Here is a 12914-nt window from a genome sequence, read left to right as displayed (position 1 = left end):
ATGCTTTCCCAGGCTAAGAGAACCTTACAGTGGCACCTGAAAAGTGTGAACTCACTCTAATTTGCTAAACCTTCTTTGGAACTATGGAAATCCCCACCTTAAAAGTAGCTAGGCTGCTGTTCTTTTTTAAACTGGGATATGAAACAATGGTCATAATCACAGCTGAAATGTCTCTCTTCTGTATTAATAGTCTGGGATATATATTTGAAGGAAGGAAAAAAAAAAAACCTAAATGCAAGCAACAGATGTGTGGTAAAAGGGGAACAGAGAGGAGGAAAGCAAAGAGGAGGAACAGTTCATGGAATACGTTTCTATATTTAGGTGCAAAACCAAGTCCGTGATCTGAGGCTTCTTTACAAAACAGCTTGCCGATCATATGAGAAAATTTGAAGGAACACACACGTTTCCATTTACCCACCCAGGTGTGCCTGGCCCGCTTTTAGAAAGTCAGGATGCTAAGTGGGCATTTAAAACCTTGGGGAGGGCGTCTCTGTTTGACCACTGGTTTAGGAAAAAAATCTCTAAGGTGCAGTTCTTCTTAAGAGTATCATTGTCGTCCTGACCATTCTTCTCCCACCCTCACTACCACCCCCGAGGCTTATGGGAAATGGAGGCAGGACATGCTACACCTGTGCGTGAACCTGGAGCACGGAGGGAGGAGGGGGACCTTCGGGGGCCATCGCCTCGGGGAGAATATACTATGAACCATAGAAACAGTGAATGTCTTTGACACCAATCTGTAAATGCGCAGCAGTCACGAAGTAATCAATGGCCTGCCACTGATGTTTATTACTCCGCCACACTAGATACAGTAAGGCTCATCATACTTTGAGAACACAAAAACAGTTGCAGGAAGTATAAAAACTTAAAGCATTGTCCCCATGTATTTTATAAAAACAAAATGAACAACTTTCTTACATTAAAATAAGTGCTGAAAAGATACAAATGAGTTGAGTTATTGAGCAAATAAAAACAGGTCTGAGCTACTCCTTTTCAACCCAGTAAGGCTCAGCAATGTCGTATCTTTCAGATTACCAGCATCAGGGGACTCAGCTCAGCTAACAAGTTTTGGCAACACTGTCCTCTGCTGAATATTCCCATTGGCATCTGTCATCTGTGCCAAATTAGTCCTCAGTTTGGAAGCTGAGCTGGAAGGTGGAGGTAACTTGGAAATGGATGTGATAGCACCAGTGCTCTCGGTTATCCTCTTCACGGACGTCTTCTCCCCCGTCGGAGGCTTCGGCAACCGCCTCCGCAGCCAGGGGTGCCGCAAAGCCTGGCCAGGGGTCATGCGGACCGCAGGATCCCATTCTAAACACTGTTTTAAGAAGTCAAGGAAGAGGGGATCGTCACACCCCTTCAGTGCATTCCCCCACTCTCTGCTCTCTGGTGGGCCCCTCAGTTTCCCCCTCCGGGAACGGCCTCCGTTGAGAACCACAGAGCCGTCTGAGAGAGTCGTGACAGTGCAGTAACGGGGGTAACCCTTGGAGCTCACGAAATTTTTGGCTCGTTTGGATGCATCCAGCAGTTTCTGGGAGGGCATGCCCAAGAGTTCAATCATACAAGCCAGCTGGTCCCCTTCATCTTCCCCAGGCAAGAGGGGGTAACCAGTCAGGAGCTCTGCTAAAATGCAACCCAGGCTCCACATATCGATGGGCATGCCGTATCTGGCGCCAAGGATCACTTCCGGAGCCCGGTAAAAACGGGACTGAATGTACGTGTAGACACGCTGATGCTCGTAACAACTGGAGCCAAAATCGATCACTTTAATACCGCTTCGACCCTGCTGCTTTAGTAAAATGTTCTCGGGCTTGAGGTCACAGTGAATGATTCTGTTCTTGTGCAAAGCATCCAAGCACTGCAGAATCGAGTGGGCAAACTTGCGCACCAAAGGCAGGCTGAAGCCCTGGAACTTGTTCTTCTTGATGAGCTCGTACAGGTTCATGCTCAGCAGCTCGAACGTCATGCAGATGTGGTTCCGGAAGGTGAAGTTCTCCAGCATGTGGATGACGTTCATGGTGTTGTCCTTGTCCTGCTTCCGCAGGTGTTCCAGGATTCGGATCTCCTCTGCCGCCTGCCGGTGGAAACGCTTCTCGTTCCGCACCATCTTCAGGGCCACGTGCTGGTGGACTTTGTGGTCGTAGGCCTTGACCACCTGCCCAAAGCTTCCCTTCCCGATGACCTTGAGGACCTCGTACCTGTAAGCCACGTGATCGTGGGGCACCTGCACGTAGGATCCCTGGTCGTCGTCATAGCCTCCGTTGTTGGGCCCGCCTGTCATGCCCTGGCGCTTCTTTGCATTTGGACCCAAGAAATAGATTTCGGGGTAGCTGAAAATCTCATGGTGCTCGAAGGTGGTTAGTTTTTGCGTGTATTGCTTCATTGCTTGTTCAGGGGTCATGGGGGTGGCTTTCACCTTCCCCATGCCTTCCATGGACTTCAGAGACGTGGAGCTCCCCTGCCGTCTGTGGATGCTCTCCAGCTGCCGCTCGGGCACCCCCGGCAAGCCCGCTTTCCCCACTGCAGTGAGCCCATTGGGCTGTGTCGTGAGCACTGTCCGCTTGTTACTGTTATCCTCGAACAGCTGCTGAACCTGGATCTGTCCGTGGCTGTGGCTGCCGACGTGTAAGTGATCATTCATCGTGTGCTTACTGCCGCCAATCTGGAAAGCAGAAAGCAACCGTGAGGAGGATGGGATATTTTCCAAGTCAGCCCCTCCCGCACCTTTACAAAACCTGAGTTGTCTGCATTTACAGTCAGAGTCGGTTGCACTACGTCAGGAGAGCTGTACGCCCAGGAGGGACCTCATGAACGCCCGGATGGGGAGAGGGGACAGGCTGCTGAGAGCCTCTGAGAAAATAAAGGAGAAAGACTAGTGCACTTGGTAAGGCTACGAAACTTGGGATCCTGGAAAGAAGGACCCCATGAGTGCTACGTGTGACAGACCAGCAGTTTGCTGCACGTATCCAGGATCTTCAGGGCACGTTCCCCGTGGAGGCCGAGAGCATCTGTCTTGTTCGCTGGCCTCTACCTAATACTTAGCACAGGGCCTGGCACGCCCCAGCTGTTCCACTCAACCCATGCTTAACAGAAGTCAAAACAGGACACAGAGAAAGCACGAACACGTAGTCTCGGCCGGCTCCCCCTCCTCCACATCATAGCCCTTTCACACTTGACTTAGCAGCTTCCTCGTTACCATGAGGGCAGGGGCCGTGTCTGTCTTGTTCACGACTCTGTCTCCAATGTCTAACTAGCTCTGTTGTGAAAACACTAGCATCTTCATTCCCGGTCTTCTCTACTACTTGGAAAACTGACTACACCTAGGGAAACGTATGAACCAGTGGCAACAAATCTGCACTTTTAGGCTTGAGAGATTCCCATGGAGATATGCACTGCAGCATCCTGTAAACCCCTAATCTATTTTTAAAAACGTCTGGGCTTCATTGACTGTGATGACCATTTAAGGCCATTCAGTGCAACAAACCAACCACCACACATTTTGGGTCTTCCTTTTGGTCAATGGCTCAGCTCCCTTCACAGTGTATTTCCGTGGGCTGCCGGGATACTCAGCTTTCCAACAAGGAATACAAAGTAGCGACTTCTATTTCAGGCACACATGCCATCCCTGAACATTCCTGTCTAAACAAAACTGCCAGTGCAAGCCAAGGGGCCCCCAGCCTTCTACTGAGAATCTGCTTGGGATTTCTTTCAAGTATTATCATTGCAAAGATGTGAGGGAGGGGAGAGCGCTAGCAGCCAGGATCCCCTCTCGGTTACGAATTCTCGCCAGCCTCAGACAACCACCCACAAGTCTTAATGCATCCTGCTTGGTGATTTTTATACATAATCTTACCGATCAATTCCTCATTCACAACCCAGCTCATTCACTCAACCAATATGGGCTAAGGTCTAGCCACCCGAGTGGCAGAGTCGCCGCCCTGCAGAAGCTTACGACCAATGAGCTGAAATCTTTTGCAGTATTTTCTGTGAGCTCTTTCTGAATCCTACCTTTCGGGCTTTACGTACTACCAAAAGAGAAGCAGTTTATGTATGTCATATAGCAGTTTGGGAAGTGGTTTGGAATCATCTGGATTCCAAAATGAAATTTCAAGTCCTTCTTAGTAGCAGGCCAAGACCCTCGAATTTTCTTTAACTGACACGTTACCTGCACAGTGATTATCTGAGGCGGGAGTTTTCTCCCTGCTTGCTTCTAAAATAAGTAGAACATGGTAGAGTCCCAGGGCCTATCCGAAGTGTGATTTCATAGATCGAGGGATTTTACTTCTCAGACCAATTTTGAGACGACTTCTAGTCAAACCTTTTTATTAAAGTCATAGATGATATCTCATGCTAAGTGAACTTTGGTCAGGGTAGCTGGACAGGTTATTTTAATCCCCATTCAGTGCCAAAAGCAGAACAGTCCATAAAAACGAATTAGGAAGTCCATGAGTATATATAAAAGGAGTAGAGACTGGTCCAACTGCTTTTGTTCCCAGGCCCACTCTCTGCACCCCTCCCTCCCCCTGTGGTCTTTTAAGCACCAGGAAATACAAGGACCTGAAATTCAAAAGCTATCTCTTCTAAAGAGCCATTCTCTTCAGGGCGGGAAGGAGCGATTCAGACAAAAAACCTACATTACCAGTGTACATGCTACAAAAAGCATGAGGCTTCACTAGGGACAAAATTAACCTCGGGGCTTTAGCAACTCCTAAAAAGATAGCAAAGCAAAACTTTCTGAGCATGAGAAATTCACTCCGGTTTTTGTAACGGCAATCTTCATGTTTTGCGTAATTAAAAATATAACACACAAGTTTAGTGACTAGCACCAAAGAGAGCTTGACAATTAACTGGCTCACCTCCTAGCTCTCCAAACGCCTTCTCTGGGTCTTCTCAGGTGTCCCAACTATTAGTTCACCCACCCTTGGGTGGGTTCGGGGGTTCCCCAGGGTTCAAGCCTCAACTCTCCTGGCTTCTCAACTCCCATAAGTCTCCCCGGTTGATCCTGACCACAACCAGGGCTTCAGCAACCACCCGAGGACTGACGTGTGCCACCTCCAGCTGGGGCCTGCCCATTCTTGTCTCCTGAGCCCCAGACGCTGGTGTCCAACTACAGACCCATGGCCTTTCCCACAAGCAATTCAAACTGAACTCATGATTTTCCTACCGAAACCATTTCCTCCTCCCATGCCTTCAATTTCCAATAAACAAAAGGCTTCACCTCAACTCAACCTGTACATCTGGAAATCCTTCTCAGTGTCTCCCTCACCTTCCGAGTCCCCACTAGGCCTTGGTGTCTCTCTCCATTCTACTCCCTCTCCACTGACCGGGCCTCACCGCCCTCCTGTTGTCTTTCACTGGGACAACTGAAGCCGACTCCTAACATGCCCCTTGCTTCTCGGTCTAGAATTCCGCAAATCTCTTCTCTCCAAAGTACTTCTAGAGTTGTCCTGAAAACTGTCAATCTGACATTAACCTCACTTCCGCTCAAGGCCTACAGCCGTACTCCATTTCCACAGATAATACAAGAATTGATAGGCAAGGACACCAGGTTCTAAAATGTGGCACACAGGGGCGCCTGGGTGGCACAGCGGTTAAGCGTCTGCCTTTGGCTCAGGGCGTGATCCCAGCATTATGGGATCGAGCCCCATGTCAGGCTCCTCCGCTATGAGCCTGCTTCTTCCTCTCCCACTCCCCCTGCTTGTGTTCCCTCTCTCGCTGGCTGTCTCTATCTCTGTCAAATAAATAAATAAAATCTTTAAAAAATAAAATAAAATAAAATAAAATGTGGCACATAAATGACCTCAGTCCTTTCTTCCAATGTCATCTACCACTGTTACAATTCTCTCTGAGAGTAACAAAGCTGGGTTCCCCAAGACCTGTGGAGACGCCATGCTCTTTTATGCTCCTCTGCTTTTTGGTGAAGTCACGTTGCATAATGGTTACGAGTCAAGGTGTTTTCAATTAGACACACGGGGAATGAACCCCAGCTCTACCACTTACTAAATGTGTGACCTTGGGCGATTTACTTAATCTCTCTGAACCTCCGTATGCTTGGCTGTAAAAAGAAGGCAACAGGGCTTCTCATTAGGGCTATTAGGATTAAATAAGGTAAAATGTATAAAGTGCTTAGTAAAGAAGAGCTATTATTATCATCCTTTCCAAAAGCTGCTTGGAATCTCCTTCCTAACTCCTCACCTTCAGTGTCCAGTTCAACTCTCACCTCTTCTGTGAAACGTCCTCTTTCCTTCCCTGTGCGTTCAGCCCACGGATAGACTGTTAATGCCTATTTCATCTACTGTAAGTGTTTTGACACCTGATGTACCCACCTGGCTGTGAGCAATTCAAGGGTGGGGTCACCTCTTAGCTTTGTTAAGTCCCTATTAACATAAACCCAAACATACAGTAAGCACTCCGGGAATATCTGCTGAACGGAAGGAAGAACCCATGTGAATAAACCCTTGCGAACTGACACCTCTCTGAGTTCTATTTGGGAACTACCTCCATACCTTCATAAGAAAACATGAAGTTAACACCCAGGGAATTGGGAATCGTCCCCGGTGATCCAAGTCACAAGATGTTAGGCTCGCAGCGCATCAGCAGAGACTTTTTAAAGGCAAACGACAGCTGTTAAAAAAGACCCAGGGTAGATGCATCAACTAAACACCTGAAAGCCGTGGGTGGCATCTTAAAAACTCTCCCGATGTTAAGGTGATTCAGTTGAGAGGCTGTAGTAAGAAAGGCCTTTGATCTCAAACACTGTAGGACTCTATAATCAGACCGAAATTCAGAAGCACAATTAACCGATTATAAAAAAAAAGGGGGGGGTTGGGGGGAGCTGTAGAAGAGACACACCATTTCCAGAACACACATGCCAGGCCTACATAACGGTAAGGATACTAAAAACCTCTCGCTCAGCCTCTTGAAGTCTCAGAATGTGGCTCATTCCTATTCGCCGCGGCCTACCTAGCCTGGCTGTCACATTTAAAAATACACACAGGATGCATGCAGTTGTTAGGTATCTACAGTGTACGAGTTCAAAAAGAGAGACCTACGAAAGCCTTCTCTGACCATGAAATAGTTTAGTATCAAAACTTATGTAAGAACAACAGCCTAACCACTTTGGTAGTTTAAATCTCTTCCAATAATAAAGGGGAAAAGAGCAGATATTTCACTGTGCTATAACATTTTTGAGCATTTGGAAACTACCCTGAAGTCATCTTAGAAATGCTGTATAGTGTTATGGGAACAGAACTGAGTGCAAAAAGGTTGGATTTTAGCTGCTCCTCAAACACAGACAGCTTGTGTGGCCCTAAGTCGTTTTCTTCTTCAAAATATTCCTATTTTTAAAATGAGAATACTCATTCTTCTTTAATCCCAATTATTTTATAAAGGTAAAATGGTAACCGGAGACTGCTTTAACCATCAAAACAGTTATGAAAGTGATATAATACTAATATTTGGGAATTAAAAAAAATAAGTATGTTATTATCTGTCATACAACATCAAAAGAAAAAAAAACTAACAGGAATCGAGACTGTTACTGGGTACACGTCTAGGACAAACAGAAATAAAATGACTATACAATAATATATCCATGGAGATAGGGTACAAAAGGGCAAGGGACTAAATAAATTCCAAAGTTCATAATCTTTATAATCACATATTTACCCACCTACTGTATCATTTACAAGGGAAAATGTGGGCAAGCTCCTGTGACAAGATCATTTTCCTCTCCTCAATACCCTTCCCCCCACCACCCCTTACTCTAAAACAGCTCTTCCCAGATACCACTGCTGTGGAATTTAAAAAAAAACAAACTTATAAACACCTGAAAGACATGAGAGTATGCATCTGCCAAGGTTCCTGCATTTATAATGAAACGAACACAACTTCCCAGGATGAGTGGTGTCAAACTGGGGTGTTGAAGCCAGGCTCAGGCCGGGCTGTAGCTCCAGCCTTGATGTGAATTGCCCGGGGGCTGCTGACCAGATCAGTTAACCTTTCCAACTGTTTCCTCATCTGTGAAATGAAACAGTAGAACCGGATAAATCCTGTGGTCTTTTTAAACTCTCCTGTTCTAGGAAATCTGCAATGTTGTACCAAAAAAAAATCAAAACTAAACCACAATCAAAAGCTAACTTCACACTTTCAAAACCACGTCTCTAATGACCAAGAGCATACTGGAATTTTCACTATAAGTTAAAAACAGGTAAATCAGTCAGCTACCACAACAAGATACAAGCATCCATTCCTGGGAGTCCTGAGAAAGACCCCCACATCTTTTCATTTCTGGTCCACTGCAGGATGTTCCTCCATTGGACAGCTTCTGTTTTCTCTCATCTCCTTACGTGTATCTATTGGAAAAAGGCTCTACTCTAGTAAAGCCCACCCCTGGAACCCACATGCAGACCAAGTACTTCTTTCCCAGGTCGCGCCAAGTCATGTGATTGCATCCACACATGGAAAAAGCGGATGTGATATTTTCCAAACTGTCAGACAATCCCAAACCAAACAAATAAATAAACCCAAACCCCTAAAACCAATGGCAATTCCTCAACTAAAACGTCACTATAACAGGAACATTCAACCGTAACATATGGAATCAACCAGCCTACTGACAGATTCTCTTCTACCATCAACAGCGCCAACAGAGATCAAGTTAACCTCTATGTAGTGAATTCGTAGCCCTTGGTCACATGTGGGGGGGGGGAGGAAAGGAGAGAGAGAGAGAGAAGGGAGGGAGAGGGAGAGAGAAGGGAGGGAGGGAGAGAGAATGAGAATGACTATCTAACAACAAAATGTTCTCCTATAGGCCTTGTGCACATCGGTCCAGGTCTAAGGGGGAGATATGCCACTGTAGCCATCCTCACAAATCCTTTAACACAGAAGTTTCCCCATAATACCTGACCCTCCGAGCTGCTTCTCTGTAGACCAGAAACGGCCTTTTCTACAAGAATTCAACTTTCACTAGACAATTGAAGCCATATTCCTACAAAGCATCCCTCATGCAGAACCACCTTAGGCCATTCCTCTGGAGGATCCAATGGGAAACAGAACCTGGGAAACCATCACCTCCTCCCAGGTGCACACCCCCTCTAAGCTGGCAGTCACCTTCCAAGGGCGATCTCTGGGAGCTGAAAAAAGGTGCATGCTGCAGTCAAAGCCAGCTTGCCAATCTGCAGCCACTAGTCCCACAATGGGCTCTCCCCTCCCTCTCCACCCACTGAGGGACCACAGCACCTGCCAGGTGCCCTTCCCTTGCCTTCTCACTTCCAAGGCAAAGGCGGCTCTTTCCTTTGGAATAATATCCAAATGCAGAATCCTACAGAGGTGGCTTGTTGTTTTGACTGCTGCTGTGGCTCTTATTTTTGTTAATGTTAATTACAATTTCTGCTGTGCTCAAACCTGTAGCACTCATAAAACATGCTTCCACACGCGGGGGACAATTGGCGGTGCTCCCTGCTGGCTGGAGCCAGGCCTGGGAGGCTCTTTGGGGGATCGATTTTCCGGGGAGGACGGCCTGACTGTCCCCTCACACATATCTGTTCTATAAATACCCACTACCCAACGTGGGGGGGGATGTTTATCCGGTCAGGGAAAGGAGCTCTGGGAAGCAAGGACGGAAAAAAGGAGGGAAAAAAGAAGGAAAGCAGCAAGGAGGAAGTTTCGAGGAAGAGGAGCGCAGGGGTGGGCGGGCTCCGGAGGGGAAGTGAGGGGCCCACGCCACGAATCTTCCTTTGTGGCTGCAGCTTTGGGCTCGCCCAAGTTGCACAGGGTGGCGTCCAAGAGAGGCCACTAGCCAGGGGCGTGGAGGCACTCGCACTTCGACCTCTCTTCTCCCGGCGTTAGAACCCCACCGTCCGGGTGTTGATACCCCGGGCCCCTCCCGCACCCCTTCCCCCAGGCCTCCCGCGAGGCTGGTTCTCACCGTGTGGGCTGCGGCGGCAGCGTTGCTGGCCCGGAGAGGCGGCAGGGCGATCGGGGAGGGCGGGCCGGTCCCCACTCCGCTCCGGGGAGCCCCGGCACCGAGCCCCGGGGAAGCCTGAAGCTGACGAACGGCGCTGTCCCCTCCTCGGCCTGGGAGCCACGCGCGGGAGGAGACAAAAGAGGGTCAGGGGAGAGAAAGTCACCCAGACCCCGTCGCCCCGCCCCACCCCTCTGGGTAGCGAACCCCGATCTCCCTGGGAGAGAGACCGGACGGTAAAAACAGGCGTCCGGGGGAGTAAAAGGGCGCCCGGGCCGCGGATCCCAGGCGCGCAGCCCCGGGCGGGGCTCGGGCAGCTGCAAAGTTAAGTCGGGCGCCGGCGCGCGAGTTCGCGACCCTGCGGCGGAGCCGGGCTGGGCCGGGCCGGGGCTGGGCGGCCCACGTTGCAAGCTGCCGCAGGCCGGGAAGAGGATTGGACCGCCGACAAGGGCGCGATGGCCTCGCCAAGCCCCGGGCTGGGGCGGGGGAGAAGGCCCGGGACGGCCCCCGCCGGCCGGGTCGGAGGGCTCCACTCGGTGGAGCCCTGGGGCCGGCGTGCAACAATGAGCGGAGCCGAGGCGAGGGCGCGCCGTCCGCCCGGGGGCCCCGCCGCGGCGCAGACTTTGTTCGAGGTCCCGCAGGCAGCGGGTGCCCGCGCCACGAGGGCTGGACCCGGGCCGCGCGGGGGCCGGCGGGGGCCGGCGGGGGCGGGCGCCCGGGGCGGCGTGGCGGCCCGGCCCTCCTTACCGGTCGGGTAGGCGGCGGGAGCGGCGGCCGAAGGTTTCCTGGTTAACATGGCCGCTGGAGAAGAAAATGCATTTCAGGGCTGCTGTCGCCGCCGCCGCCGCCCGTCCTGCTGCTACTTCTCCCGGCCACCGCCGCCTCCTGGTCGCCCCTCTCGCGGGTCCCCGGCGCCTCCTCGCCGCCTCGCGTCAGCTACAGCCAGACACACAGAGTCCACTGCATCCCCGCGGCCCGGGCCCGCCGCCGCGAGTCCCCCGCTCTCCTCCTCGCCGCCGCCGTCCTCCTCTTCCTCGGGCGGCTGCAGCACCCCCCGGCCCGTGCACATGCCTCGCCCTCCCCTGCGCGCCGCTGGCCTCCCCGATTCCCTCACATAGGGCGCGGGGAAGCGGGCTGCGCCGCCAGGACCGACTCGCTCGGGAGCCTCCTCCCGGGCTCGCGCGCGCGCGCCCCCGCGCACACTCGCACTGGCGCCCGCGCGCGGCGCGGCCCGGGAGGGCAGCCCCGCCCCCGCTCCCCTCTGCCGCCGGTGCAGGCCCCGCCCCCGGACTCCCCCCAGCCTAGCCACACGCGCTCACGTACACCCCACCCCCACCCCGGCCACCCTCCGGAGGCACCACCCCACCCAGTCATCTGCATAGCCACCCCTCCACTCCCCGGAAAAGTCTGCAGTCCCCGCTCGGCCTCCGCCTCCGCCTCCGGCCATCTGCACGGCTCCCCCCGCTCCCCTACTAAAGACCTTTCCGCCTCCCCGGCCTCCAGCCCCTGCAGCACCCCTCCTTTTTCCCTACAGCGCAACCTACCACTGCTTCCCTCCACCGAAATCGCTGCAGAGACCCCTCCCCTTCCACGAGGCCCCCAAACACATCCATTTTCAGCTTTCTGAACCCAATGGCTGCTCACAGACAATACTGTCCCCCCTTTCTGGTCCCAGAGGCTTAACCGCCCCCTCTCCCCAGTTTATCGTGTAAATAACTTAGTCGTGCGAGGGTCACCTCGGTAAGTCAAGCCCGAAAGAGGGCCGCAGCTTAGCTTGGTGAACCCTGAGCGTGGGCGAAGGAGGGGGCTGCCCTCCCACCTCCACCTCCACCACACACACCCTCCCCAATTTACTGACACCAAGTGACCGCTTTCCAGTCTCTAGGACAGGGGAGGCTGAGAGGCGCTTGTGGACGGCTGCTGGGGAAGCAGTTGGCTGCGGGTTGCTAGGCAAAAATAAACATCGGAGACACCTCCCATTTCCTTACAACTCAGAGCCTTTCTCCTGCGCGGCCACTGGGAGAGACACACCTTCCTTTCGGCCCTCCGCCGCCTGGGAGAGACACCTTTAATGCTTCTCGTTCCCAGAGACAAGTCTCTCTCCCCTTCCCTTCGGAGATACATGGAGAATGTCCCTGCCCTTTCAACTTGCCACCTACAGCCTCTCTTTCGCTTGCAGACTGAAAAACGCTTGCCTATCTCACACCTGCGTCCTGTCGAGTGTGGGACATCCTTTGTACGAGGGTCGCGGGTTTTGTCACTTCAACAGTTAGGAAGGAGGAAAAACTAGGCAATCACGGACTACGGGCCCGAAAGCTATTCGGGGCACTTCCTTCCAGGGAAGTGCCCAGTTTCTGAAGTTCTGGGGGACCTGGGTCCATTGTGCTCCGCCTCTCATATCTGCGGGCCTCTGGCTGGACCAAGTTTGCAGGCCCCGAACTAGAGCAGACGCAAATCACCAGGGGGCCACCTCCTGAGAGTCCCATCGCCCCTACTGTCTGCAAATTGTCATAGCAATCTCCCAGAGTGGGCACCCTCGGCGTTCTACAAATGAAAAGAAGTGTCTCAAAGATAGACTGGGACCCTTTCAGTCTCCAGGGGCCCTACAGAGGCATTAAAGATAGTGGGCATTGGCAAGAGGAGACAAGTGGCAAAGAGTCGAATTTTGCCTAGTGGTATGTCCCTCCAAAAAACCCTTTCTTCTTGAAGCCTCCTCCTAATCAAGGAGAACCACAGTGAAATGATCAATCCGAGAATACGCCTCCAGAGCAGTCATAACCTGATCCGGCCCCAGCAAGAAATAGTGCCCTTCGCCTGCCATCCCATTCAAATTCACTTGGGGAAACATCTAGTGTTCAGAATGAGCTAAAGGGAAGGAGGCTACTTAGTAGCAGAGGTGAAGCGGAACCCATTCCCTAGCTCCCAGTCTAATTTCACTATGCTTTCTATT

At 51.6% G+C, this 12914-nt stretch overlaps 1 protein-coding gene across 1 annotated transcript; it reads right to left on the bottom strand.

Moving 5' to 3' along the window:
- Nucleotides 1-738: 738 nt before the first annotated feature.
- DYRK2 (dual specificity tyrosine phosphorylation regulated kinase 2) lies at nt 739-11076 on the bottom strand. The gene is made up of 3 exons (XM_040637236.1): nt 10712-11076; nt 9929-10077; nt 739-2662 (listed from the first exon to the last, which is right to left on the bottom strand). Exons 1-3 carry the CDS (start codon nt 10758-10760, stop codon nt 1055-1057), a joined length of 1806 nt encoding a protein of 601 aa, XP_040493170.1. The 5' UTR covers nt 10761-11076; the 3' UTR covers nt 739-1054.
- Nucleotides 11077-12914: the final 1838 nt, after the last annotated feature.

Source organism: Ursus maritimus, unplaced genomic scaffold, assembly GCF_017311325.1.
Source record: "Ursus maritimus isolate PB19 unplaced genomic scaffold, ASM1731132v1 scaffold_21, whole genome shotgun sequence".
NCBI lineage: Eukaryota > Metazoa > Chordata > Mammalia > Carnivora > Ursidae > Ursus > Ursus maritimus.
The sequence above is the reverse complement of the archived record's forward strand: the minus strand, read 5'-3'. Positions and strand labels throughout refer to the sequence as shown.